Consider the following 12,963-nt stretch of genomic DNA (forward strand, 5'->3'; position numbering starts at 1 on the left):
TCTGGTTTAGCCCTTTATTTATTTATATTTTACCTGAAAATGTATTTTCTTAGAGACGTTATAACAGCATTTCTGCATTATCAGTTCATTTTGTTCTCCTCTTTCCTGGATGTATTAGCCAGGAAAAGGAATTCCCAGTCTGTAACAGACAGATTAATTCACACATTTTACTTTGTCCACATAGAAAAATGCAATTTCTGGATCATTGAGGCATATGGATTATGAACAAGACACTCCAAAAACTAACTATCCAGACGGGAATATACTTACAAAAATCTTTTATGTCAAAGTCAGGATTTCACAACATAACACTCTAATGCAAAATCCAGTAGCACCTGAAAGATTAAGGTAGCTGCTGCTATCACTTGCACATACTTGAAAAAGATTTAAGAAAAAAAATGAAAAGTACATTCCCCAGAGAACAGCAAGTGTATTTCAAAATAAAAAACTGTGGGTTCGATTGTTCTTTTTTTTCTTCCTTTTTTTTCTTTTTCTCTTTTCTTGTTGTTGTTGTTGTTGTTGTGTATTTCTGTTAGGCTTTTGGTAATTCTTTTTGCCCTTTTTTTTTTTCACAAGACTGTAGTTGCCATATAACAAGTTATACGCAATGTGACGCTCTCCCCTCCGGTGCAAGTTCATGGTCATGTTTTCAGGCTATAGTACTCAACACCGTTTTCTCCTACATATTCCTGTAGTTGGTCAAAGATAGATACAATGTGTCATACCTGTCTCTGGGAAAGTAATGTTTCAAACAGGCAAACTTTTACCTTAAAACAGAAGTGGAGAGGCTACAGTAGGTATAACCACCTACGTATGAACTTTAGGTCACAATTTCTAAACACTCACCTACTGTACATAAACATTATAAATAGTCTTAGCAATAGGATTTTATTTATATGTGCACGTATATCCACCTTATCCCACACTTATGTTTGGCAACTATTTGGGAATTCAAAGGTGCAGCCCTCAATAATTTTATTATTTAAAAAAAAGAAATTAAGTGTATCTACTCTATGAGAAAAGAAATTCTCAAATATCAATTTCCAATTTTAAATTTAATTTCAATAGGAAAATATTAAAAATGTGCACATCTAAATTTTTCCATGTTCTTTATATACATATGTGTGTGTACGTATACATAGAAATACTCATGTACCACACATATTCACAAAATTTAAGTGGAAATATTTCTGTCCACTATTTTCCCACATGTAAATGACATCATATCTTTAAAAATGTCAATAATAATATCATTAAAAAAAATATTACATTTATTCCGTTATCAACTTTCTGTGTTTTTATTCTTTCTTCATCCTTATTATGTCCACTGAGCATTAACAGGCCAGATTCTCCTTGTACTTCCACAGATGTTATGCCAACTGAATGTTGCTGACATAACAACAAGGACACATCTGGTTTACAGCAGCTCAAGTGACAGGAGAATCAGGCCCAAACATCCCCAAGTAAATTAAAAACTGGTCATTTCTGCTCATCTGGACCTGATGAAGATAGACACACCACCATCTAAAATCCACTAAATGAAAAACATGTAGCTTACCACAAAGTTTTCAACCAGTAGCACGCTGAACCAAGCTCCCCCCACCCCTTTAATAAATAAAATGAGAGAATACTCTAAAAATATGGAGGAAACTTAAACATTGTGTACATGTACATAATGTATATTACATGATGGTTTAGCATTTGACCTAAACCATTTTCCTGACTAGTCAGGGGAGACCTGATAAATCACTGGTAAAGAAAAAAACCAGTATTTTAGAAATAAAGCATGTATTTCTAATATAAATGAGAACCTGTGTGTATTATATGATATATACACACAGTACACAGAAGAAAACAAACTTATCTTCTCTAGTTTTGAATAGCAGTCTCTAAGTGGAGAAAATCGTGTTGTACAAATTTAATTAGCAGCTAAATTTCATGTTTAACATTCAAATTAATTTGGGGAGCAAACAAAGGTCCGTGCATCTTTTGACTCTGAAGTCTGACACTCATTCATACATTTTAAAAAAGCCCTCTTCAACATTACAAGCAATTTATGGCAAGAATGTACTTTGATGCAAGACACATGACACTTGGCTTACCTTTCAAAGAGGTTTTTTTTTTAAATAAATCTATTATATAAAGAAATGTGTGTTTGCCAAAAGTCTGTTAAAATTACATCAAAACAACTTTAAAACCTGCTCACTGAGGATAATTGAATTCAATTTCCTGTTTTTAAACATTTAGTTAACAGTTCAGAATATTGCCTGGTGTAGTTTCAATAAAGATGTGATATGAAGACCCATAAAAGAGTAAACATGTCTCCATTTCAATTTGCTATGACAACAAAACTTCTAGAAACAGCTTTCTTGGCTGAACAAGTTCCGTGTACGAGTTATCCCTTGCAATAGCTCTATGTCCTTTATCCAATCTGTAATAGAACAGTGCTCCCCATAAGCCATTATTCACAAAACCTGAAGTTCATGTGACATTCTGAAAAAGTCTCCTGCAGAACAGGTTAACAGTTAATTGAACATACGTATTCGATATATGTATCAAGGCCAGAAAACAAACACCTGGCTATTCCTTGTTATCTGTGCATGTCAAATTTTACATCTGAAATTCTCAGGGGTTTTTGCCCCCCCCCCCCCCTTTTTTTTTTCCCCTGGTGGACTCACCTTCCATCATTGGTTGGCTTCAAAATATAGTTAAGTGGAAGATAGTATCTCACTGTAAATACATGGATTTCATATGAAAAAGTAAACCTTACATTTGACAATATTGTAGAACACCAGAGTAAGCTCCATAAAGAAATACAGTATCTTCCAGTGTGTATATATATATATATATGTATATATATATATACACGTGTATATATATATGAATATAAAAACCAAAAAACAACCAACCAACCAACCAAAAAAACCTCAAAAGGAAAAACTTTATACAAGCAGTTTATAGTAACTTTGTTTCAATTAAAGATGCAACTCTCTCTCACTCCTGGCAAGAATAAATTGGTAATGGCACTGCTTCTCCACAGTGCAAAGTATCCTGAGAAATTATTAAGAACAACAAAATACAGGGCTGTCATCACTAAGTTCTTGCACGAACACAGCAATTAAATATCTTAAATAAATAAACCAGCAGATAACCTATATTGTGTCTATCAAAAAAGGGGATGTGACCTGGGACACTGCTAATTCTTCCATCGCTGATAATTAGAAAAGGATTGCATTCAATTACTGTTAATATCTTTCAAGTTATCTGTGGCCAATAATGTACAAGGAGGTAATTTGTAATTCAAGTTTTTTTGTTTGTTGTTTTCTTCTTCAACTAGCTACAAGCTGAGTTCTAAATTTTACATTGAAATACGACTCAAATTTAAAACAAGCCCTCTCAGAGGAGCATTTTCTAATTTTGTGCAACTTTGATGCAGAGCCCAACACAGTCCTATGAAGAGAGACAGTGCATCTTTAAGCTGATTGGCACTGAAATCCCATTTTCTTTAGCTGCATTCTATTAGCTTGGCCAAGTTATCTCGTAACTCTGTTAGTTCAAATATTTTTCCATCAAGAATTTCTAAAAGTGTCTTCAAGTTATTGCGAAAAGCTTCTTGCTCATTCTGACTTTTCTCCAGACGTTGCTCTAGGTCAGACAGCTGGCCTTCCAGGTCTTTGTTTCGAATTTCTACTTCCTTCAGAGAAAATACATAACATGTTAATGTGTTGTCTGCAAACAGAAAGCAGTCTAACCTCCTGCTGATATTCGTGTGCTATTTTTGTCAGCTGGTTTTTAAAACAATTTGTTAAAGCCAAAACCAGAACCTAAATTGTTATTACAATTGCATATGTACTACCACTTCCTCCATTTTTTCAGTAATTCATCTGAAGGACAGAAACTTTTGGAGAGGGATGAAATTCAGTCAGTGAACAATGGATGCATTATACTTATTCAGGTAAGCTATTGCTTCTATCATTCAGAAATGTACCACCTACTGAAAACAGCTTCACAAAGGTTTACTTAAGTTCAAGTATTCCCCAATTTGGACCACACGAACTGCTCAAGGACATAGTCTCCATTAAATGGTCTCATACAGAAACCCATCCAGAATACTGCGTTATGGATGGAGGAGTACTGCCTTACCGCTGTCTCACATTATAGGCCTTTTCACCCTGAAAATTAAGACAGAAACATGAACTAGCAGGACTGATGTCATGGTGACACTGACTGTAACAAATTTAAACCAGCAAGTGCAAGCAGAACGCCTTGTCTCGCTGCGCCGTGCCCCGGAGCATCCCCTGCAAGCCCCACCATAGCGCACCTGTGGGAGCCGGGGAAGCAGGCGAGCCACCAGTGCCACAGGGACAAGCTGCTCCCGTCCAAAAGCACACAGCTGACGGGATCCGACCCCGAGCAAGCTCAGCGCTCGCTCACGAGGAAGAGAAGCCACCTGGAACGAGCCTGCTGGGACCCCTCACAGCCCTGGCCTGCGCCTGCCAGGGGAGGGAGGTCAGGGCTGCTCTGCTTTGTGCAAGCTGGGTGCCCTCTCCTCTATCAAATTACTAATGTAGCAGTCACATGGGTCCAGAATAGCGTATTGTTATTTCTCCCATTCATTGCACGTCTTGTAAATTCATGCTGAATTTCCTAATTTCAGTTATGAAGAACACTTTCAAAGGCAGCACAGGGAGAGTGTATTTAGTACACCATACACTCTGTACAGCCATCCTCTGGAAAAGTGCATAGTGAATTCATATTTACATACATTAACATTTTTTCGACACTGCTTCCCTTTACAGCAGCTTTGTGTCACAAAGCTTTAACGGGCCTGCTCTGAGTTCTTACAACGACTAGTTTCACACAGCCATAGGGAGCGAGATCTGGTAGCAGTCACTGCTCCAAGCATCAGTGACTCCTCCTTCTGCCCTCCCACTCTCCCACTGTTTTTGTTATGCTTCTTCTGCCTCCTTCAAAGCTAACAAATATACTCATGTTTACATTGGAGAGATGTCAGCTAACCATAAGAAACAACCTGACCCATACAGAATATGTATTTGGGCAGTCAAGAAAGAGTAACAGGTATAAATCAGCAGCCTTGTGTCAAAGTCCGTGGCCCAAGACACGTTTCCACCCATGAGCGGTCCGATGGCGATGTCGATCAGCTGCTGCATCCAGGGCCAGAGGAGGGATGGGGTGATGGGGCCAGTGCTCAGTTTTGGCTCCCAGCCTCTGCAGCGAGGGAGAGCTCTGGGACCCCCACCAGTGGTGCAGGCGGAGAAGGCAGAGCCTCGAGAACCTGATCTCCTCGGAACTGTGGCTGCCTATGCAGCCAAGGGCTACATCCAAGCTGAACTGGAATACCTCCCTTCTTGTTTTTAAATGGGCAGGTTAAAAATTACAGACGTTGGGGCACTGGTCTTTAACAGCACAGCTGAGAGCAGGAATTATCCCTTGCTGCCAGGACCAAGACAAGAATTAGTTCAATCTGTTTAACACTGAACAATATAGTAGCCAAAGCACTAAAGGAAGCTAACTGAAAAGAGTATTTGTAGAAACAATATAAACTAAAATAAACACATGCTTATGTAGTGATTAGCTACCCCACCACTGCTACGAACGACAAGCTAAGTGATTATAACCCAGCTGTACACTCTGAAGGCTTTCCTTCACTGAGCCTGCTCCCGCCCTCCAAAACGAGCACTGACAAGTACTGCCTGGTGTGGTGACTGCAGGGGTTCAAGACCCTCTGAGGCCAAGTGACTGCAGTACAGGACAAAAAGGGAAATTCAAGGTCCTCTCAGCTCTGCAGGAATGACACAGTCCTTTCTTTAGCTCACACAAACCTGACAGCTGTTTCTCCATGTTTGCTCACGCATTCTGCTTCTCCTGTCGCTGCTCCTCTTCTACTCACCAAATCTGTGTGCTCTACGAAGTCTCCTTGCCACTGCTCTTACCCCAGAGAGAATTAATTTCTATAAGCAGGCAAGCCAGTGATGAAAGGGACCACTTTGGAACAAATTCATGGATACATGGTTTTATTTCATGGTGTCCGGGCCTGAAGAGCATCCCATTGGCCTGTATCTAGCACTGAAGATCATCTTTCAGGCCGTCCTCAGACTCTCTTAAACTGAGGAATTCTCCTGCTGTGAGCTGTTACTGTGGGAGCACCCAGGTAAAACTGAAAGCTTTATGTTAGATGTAGGAACTTCCATCCATATTCAGCAAAAGGTTAACTCTCCGTTGATAGTCCTTGCCCTGTATCTACTAAAATCAGAAGAGCTCCCTTCTTTTGTTTAAATTTCCAGCTTGCATATTTTATTTATATTCCATTTCTGACATCTCTTTCCTAATCCATATACATTTAGCTTCCCAAACACTTCCTCTGATATACTTTCTCCCATACTTCCTCCTGTTTTATTTTTCTAACTTATGCTTAACATATTTAATGACATATGGGAAGTAGACCTAACTGAAATATGCCAGGAGCTGTTGCTTTTAGTTTCTGGAATATGCTTCTTCCCAAATTTTACATTTGATCCTTACACATATTTGCCCCAGATTAGTGTTAATGATTTTTGCAATAGTATTACATTACAAGTTCATGTCCAGCTCATGTGCAGTTTTCTATTACAAATGTCTACCTCAAAACTGTTGCTTCTTGATTGGAAGAAGTGGATACATGTCCATGTAATGTAATCTGTTCCCCTAGTTGTGTCATTTCACTTTATTTGCAGTTAATCTCATCTAACAATAAACTGACTCTTCCAATACATTCAGGCCCTTTGCAAGGTATATTTTACACTGTTTTTTCAAGCTCTTCTTACAGCAGACACAATCATTTCTCATATATTGTTTTCCTTTAGAAAAGAAATACATTACCAACAAGTTATGTTTGTTGTTTGCACTGTAATAATCTTTTGTGGAATTCAGTGCAAGGATCCAAATAAAATATTCAAACCATACAAACCAGCTATATTTAGGAATCAGCCATAGTAATAAAGATATCCTGACTTACTGTGAGAGTCACACTGATCATGACTCATTGATATGTCTTCTCTACACTGCTAATTAAATTATTAAGTAACAAGGGCCCCAACAATTACCCTTCACAGTGATAGCATATGGCTCTTCATTGGAAATTGCCAATGATGGACTTCTAATTCATTCCCTGATATGAGTGTGTCAGAAATGCAATACACCTTGAAATAGTAATTTCTTTGTATAGCATTTTTCATACAGGCTATATTCCAAAATATTTTAGAGTTACATAATCCATTTACAAGCACAAGAGGGAAAAAATAAAGCACAAGAAAAAAGAGTGAGATGAACAGATATGGACCCTGGAGACAATCACCCTGAAAACGGATGATGAGTCAACTAAGTGAACAGATGTGAGACGGTTCGTCTGGAGCTACAGAAGAAAACACCATTTCACTGACGTCACAGATGCAGGGTGAAGTGCCTCAGAGAAGGCCAGTATAATCAAAGCAGGACTCTCATAGCAAAGCGAAGACTCAAGATCTTTTAGATGGGCTGCATCAGGTCAGTCATAATCTTTAAGCTTAAGAAAGGCAACTTTTAACTCAGATCCTAAATAAGCTTTAAATTTACTTGAATAGAACCATATAGAACTATTTTCAGAAACTCATCGCCTACAACGTGATGTATGGACATATAAACACAATATATACATTTGGTTACTAAAGATATAAATATATCAAAAGGAAGTTACTGTCTTTATAAGGTCTAATTTTAATAAAAACTTAGCATTTTCTAATCTTTCATCTCTTACTAGTCTCTCATAATTCTGCTTGCTAAGAATAGCTTATTCCTGGATCACTATTACTTTTCATATGATCTTACACTGAAATTATTGCATATGCTACTGCTAGAACAATTTCAAACTTTCATTATTATCTCCCTTTTGAGTTTCTCAGATAAGCGCCTTTTCCGCTGAAACTCCCATTTTTAGCCTAAAGCCAGCAACAATTTTTGGAATAGTGGAACAGGCAAGCTCAGGTGTATTCAAAACAATCTTTAAAGATTGTTTAAAGTAATAACATACTTTTTCCAAATAATTTGACTTAAGAATGGGGAAGAATGAATAAACTCATTTTATTCTTCTGTGGTTTATTCTGTAGGTTAAAATGAGATTCAAGAAAGTTCCAATGCATGTAATGCATTTCAAAGAATACCTGCCTGATGATTTTTAAGCTGTGGCTAGTCTAATGGGGCTTGCTTTCAGCTTAATTTAGGTCGAGCCACAGAACAGTGAAGGTCGCCTTTCAGCACTTCAGATTTGGAGCTATTTAATGCCCTAGTTTCCAGGCCTATCAAAACTCTGAAGTCTGCATTCAGAGTTTAACCCATCGAAGCTTTGGGTCAGTCTCATTCTGAAGGCAGATTTAACAAGGAAGGTGCGTATGTGCTGGCCGGTCAGCCCAGCGACAGACAGACAGGAGCTCAGACGTAGCAAGGGAGGGTATACTGAGGGCACACTGATTCTGGTAGGCTGAGGTATCTGGCTTTACACATAGTAAAGACACAGCCACGAAAAAACAACAACAAAACAATGATTCTAAATAATTCCAAGAAAACGTCAAAGTGTGTTTTTAAAGCTTGTACTACACAAAAATGCTTTAACCTTTACTTTCTCAGGGCATGTTTAAAAGCTGAATACAAATACTCATCCCAACGTGATGATACACAGCCTGACAGTTTCAGTGGCACGCAAGACCTATGGGAAGACTCTGCCATGCAAATGAGACCAGAACTGCCCAGGACATGTATTGATGAAGGACAACTGCTAGCCTGAGAGTACTCCATGGACTTGTAAATGAAATTTGGGTCTGTTCCCTCAGGTCAAAATAGAAACTTACAGCAGTGGAAATTTTGATACAAATTCCTAAGGATCATCCTAACCCACCACTTTGCAATGCAGTCTACCTTACCTATTTACCTGGCACCTTCAGTGAATATAGCACAAGTTGCTGATGTGAACTGCTCACTTGATGGTCATTTTGCCCTTCTCTCTAAAGTAAGATGATGCACTATAGCTCACCTGTAACTTCTGGGTCAGAGAATCCCTCTGTGCCTGGAGCTCTCTGGCATTGTCGATTTCTTGTTTCAATCCTTCGATTTCCTAAGGGAGAAGAAACAACCTTGCTAGCAACATGTTACCTGGCTTGGCTTCAGTGCAGGTAAGCTGGCTACCACTTCTCCTGAGCAAGCCATTGCAATAATACCAAAACTGGCAGTTGGCTACTGCCCCTCACAGCACATGGAAGTTTAAGCCCTGCTCTCAATACTCTGGAATCACAGTCCCAAAACAGCAATTCCATTGTGGACAAACAAGAATACAGATAAGCGTTTTCTTTTATAAAAGTCCAAGTTTTCCTCTCCCACACGAAAGATCCAAAATAATTTTTTCCTGAAAAATTAAGGGTTCTTGTAATTAGAGAAACAATTTTATACTTTAAATTCTATTAGAATCCATCCTTCTCCATTTTTTCAAGAGAAAAATCCAATTTTCATCTGTGGTCTGCTTATTATGTCACTAGCAGTAGGGCTGAGCATCAAAAAATTGCCTGCTTTGACGATTGATTTCTGTAAGAAGAGAGTCTAAAAGAAATGGTATCTTTAATTTAGAAAGAAGAAAGTAATGAGGTACAAAAATAATAAATATAGATAAAATAATGAACGGAAGAGAAACCTTTTCTTAGCTTACTTTCAGGAGACAAGAATAGAAACAGTTAATGAAACTAAAAGGTATCAAACTTTAAACTATTAAGTACTTTTCCCGGAAGGGCATATTCACCTCCCAGAACTCCTTTCAGAAAGACCTCTTTGCAGCCACCAGCGCAGCATAATTCAAAAGTGAATGGGCACCAAAATGAGAAACTTTGCCAACCTGAGGCTAATCTCTTTAGTATGAGGGATTTTGGAAAGGCTTTGTTCCTTTTTGGGAGGATAGGATATTCTGTAACTACTGTGCCTCTCTTGCATCCTCCTTGGAAACGCCTAACAACCGCCCCACTGGAGGCAAGACGCTGCCAGACACACTGCTGCTCTGAAGATGCACACCAGTGCTCACTGCATCTGTCACGGAGTGCTCAAGGATCTGGTCTTACATGGGCCAAATAATCCTTCACGTCCTTTTTCCCATCCGTAAAGGGGCGATTCTTGATCATTCTGTGGCACAAATCCGCTTTCCTCTAGGACCTGTGCCAGTGCAGGTGTTACTCCAGTTCCTTTTGTTTTCTTGCTGCTGGTCCAGACCAAGGCAGATGGCACAATGAATAGCAAGTTTCAAGCCAGGGGCTTGGCATGCATTTAAGGAAAGGGCTGATCTTGGGAATCATAAAAGTCAGCTACATTAACATAACATGAAAACCAGATTGGCCTGAAAGAGCCATTGATCTATTACTTGTTCCAAACCTTACTCTCCAGAAAAAGGAAGGCATGCTTATGACAGCTTCCCTTCTTTGTGAATTTGGACTGCATCAGTGTGATAACTGCTCTGCGGTAACTGTTTATGACTTACTTTTGCAAACAGAGATGCTTGGTAAAAGCCAACAAGAAAACACACTTTTTTGTTGTTGTTCAGATACCCAGGTCTATATTGGACTGATGTAATTATATACACAGAAAACTATTAATGATTTCAAAGAAGATGAAAAAATTTTTACTTCATAACATCTATAGGAAATAATACAGTATTTACCAGCCATCACTAGCTTAATATTGAAAGCACTTAGAAAGACTTAACAGAAAAGCCAAGAATAAATGTTAGCAAATACCGCTTCTTTTTTCTTCAGTGTAGACTCTAACTCCTGTATTGTCTGGTTTAATTCTGTTTTATGTGTGTGGACTGCATTGGCTTGACTGCTCACACACTCTAGCTCAGTCACCTGTTGAAATAAATAGAAGCAATACATACAGAATTAATTTCAACAAATTCAAAGTACTATTACTTCTTTGTATCAATAGCTGCATTTCAAATATACCCTTAGTTCTGGGTGACTTATGTTGATTAAAATGGTGAAGGTGTTCTTAGGAAGTTAGCATAAAATTCCTTTACAAATTGTTTAGCTTAAAATGGTTGCCATGACTTCCTGGAAACAATAAATCTAATATGCTGCAGTCTGAAAAGAACATTAATTAAAACTTATACGTACTAAATATTGAAAATTTTACGAAAGAAGCTGTATTACCATTTCAGAAACAGTCATGTCTAGATGATTAAACACAGATCCATCCTTCTAACTAACCTCTCCATCTGACACTTTTTAATGTTGCACCATCTTAATCAACTAAACCACAATGCTCACTCACTTCCTAGCAAGCCAGTTAACCTTTCACAGACTCAGTTTCTGACTTGGAATCAACAGTGTAATAGCAGGCACTCAGTCACCAATATACAGCTGCCAATTCTTACTTCTAGTTTTGGATCTCATCTCTCAGTCACAAAGCCAACAGCTAAGGGCACAATTTGTATTTGCACAGCTCCTCTTTATTAGCAGAGAGCGAACACTCTCCATCTGCCCTTGGATAAGTTGAGATACCTGGCAGTGGTATGCCCTTTTTATTTCAGTTTTTAATCGAAGAGATGTTAATATCCTGCCATTCACTGATAAACAGCTGTCAAAAAATAGCTTCTGCACTGAAGAAATAAAATCCATGCAGCTAGAGCCTACACAGAAAAGCCTGTGTTGATGTACCTCTCAAATTACAGATCAAAATATTAGAGAACTCTCACACTGCATGTCTGTGTGGATGTGTGCACTAAAACCTTTCTGTTTAATAACAAACTGTTAAAATATTAAAACCACCATTTAAAACCTAATAACTCATTTTTTTCCAGAAGATATGAGCCTGTCAATCTTAGTATACACTCTTCAACAGAGCTGCACCATCCACCTACAGTAACTAACAAATCTGGCACCAGAAACTCCTTTGAATAAAGTGCTACCCAACTCTGCAAAGAAAACCTTTAGGTCTCCATCGAACTTTCTTGGAGAAGTAGCCCTTAGACAGAGGGCAGGCATGCTCCAGGACAATTTTATTTCTTAGACCAAAGAACATCTCGAGGAATCAAGGTTGGTGCCCTCCAGCACCGATGTAGTCTAGGTAGTGAAGCCACTGTGATGCCAGTAATTTCAGACTCTTGAACTATTTGTAGGCTCAAAAGGTATATTACTGAGTGCAGAGAGAAGTCAAAGGAAAGCCAAGATGAAATAGAAGAAAATTAAAACAAAATCCCTATCAACTTCTCTCCGAGTCACAGAGCATGAACTTCCCCTCTGTAACAGCCATGACAAGTCTAGTTTCTTCTGCTGGGAAACTGTGATTAGACTTTTTTGCACATCAGGTTTATAAATGGAGAGAACTGAGATTGCAGCAAATTCTTGGGAGGGGTCAGAGGAATGAGGGATGAGGATATAGCTTGGTAACACAACACCCCACACCCCACCCCAAAGAACTAACTTATTTGCTGGAATTGTCAAAATATCAGTGCTCACAGCAAAAAATACTAGCAGTTTGCCACTGAGTATTACAACTGAAGTCTTAGATAATATTCTCAATTTGCTTCAACTAGACAAAAATATATCTATTTAGATTCCTTGTGACTGCTACCAATTGTGACTGTTCAAGTATTCACCACTACAATTACACAAACACAAACAAGCAGAACTGGAACACACTGACTGGGATAAACCTATGTCTACACAGTGTCTGAACTAACATCTAGATACAGCAAGAATCACAGACGCACAGAGTAATTTAGGCTGGAAGGGGACCCTGGTGGTCACCTGGTAGAGCACTGTTGCTCAAAATAGGGCCAATTTTAAAGTCACATTCGGTTCTCCAGGGTCTTGCCCAGTCAAGAACCCTTCACCATCTAGCAAGAGCTGCCACAGTTTTACGCAGGTTCCTGTATTTCTGACACTGCGGATTTATGCA

At 38.7% G+C, this 12,963-nt stretch overlaps 1 protein-coding gene across 2 annotated transcripts in view; it reads right to left on the reverse strand.

Annotated features, from left to right (window-relative positions):
* HOMER1 (homer scaffold protein 1) overlaps positions 1–12,963 on the reverse strand; it is a 94,219-nt gene continuing 81,256 nt past the window's right edge. For both annotated transcript variants that reach the window (XM_030003252.2, XM_030003251.1), the window contains exons 7-9: positions 10,800–10,910; positions 9,062–9,142; positions 1–3,694 (exon numbers count right to left, since the gene is read on the reverse strand). In XM_030003252.2, the coding sequence (XP_029859112.1) occupies positions 3,506–3,694; positions 9,062–9,142; positions 10,800–10,910 (381 nt within the window). In that variant the 3' untranslated portion in view covers positions 1–3,505. The remainder of the gene's footprint in view (positions 3,695–9,061; positions 9,143–10,799; positions 10,911–12,963) is intronic.

The sequence above is a fragment of the Aquila chrysaetos genome, chromosome Z (genome assembly GCF_900496995.4).
Source record: "Aquila chrysaetos chrysaetos chromosome Z, bAquChr1.4, whole genome shotgun sequence".
Lineage (NCBI taxonomy): Eukaryota > Metazoa > Chordata > Aves > Accipitriformes > Accipitridae > Aquila > Aquila chrysaetos.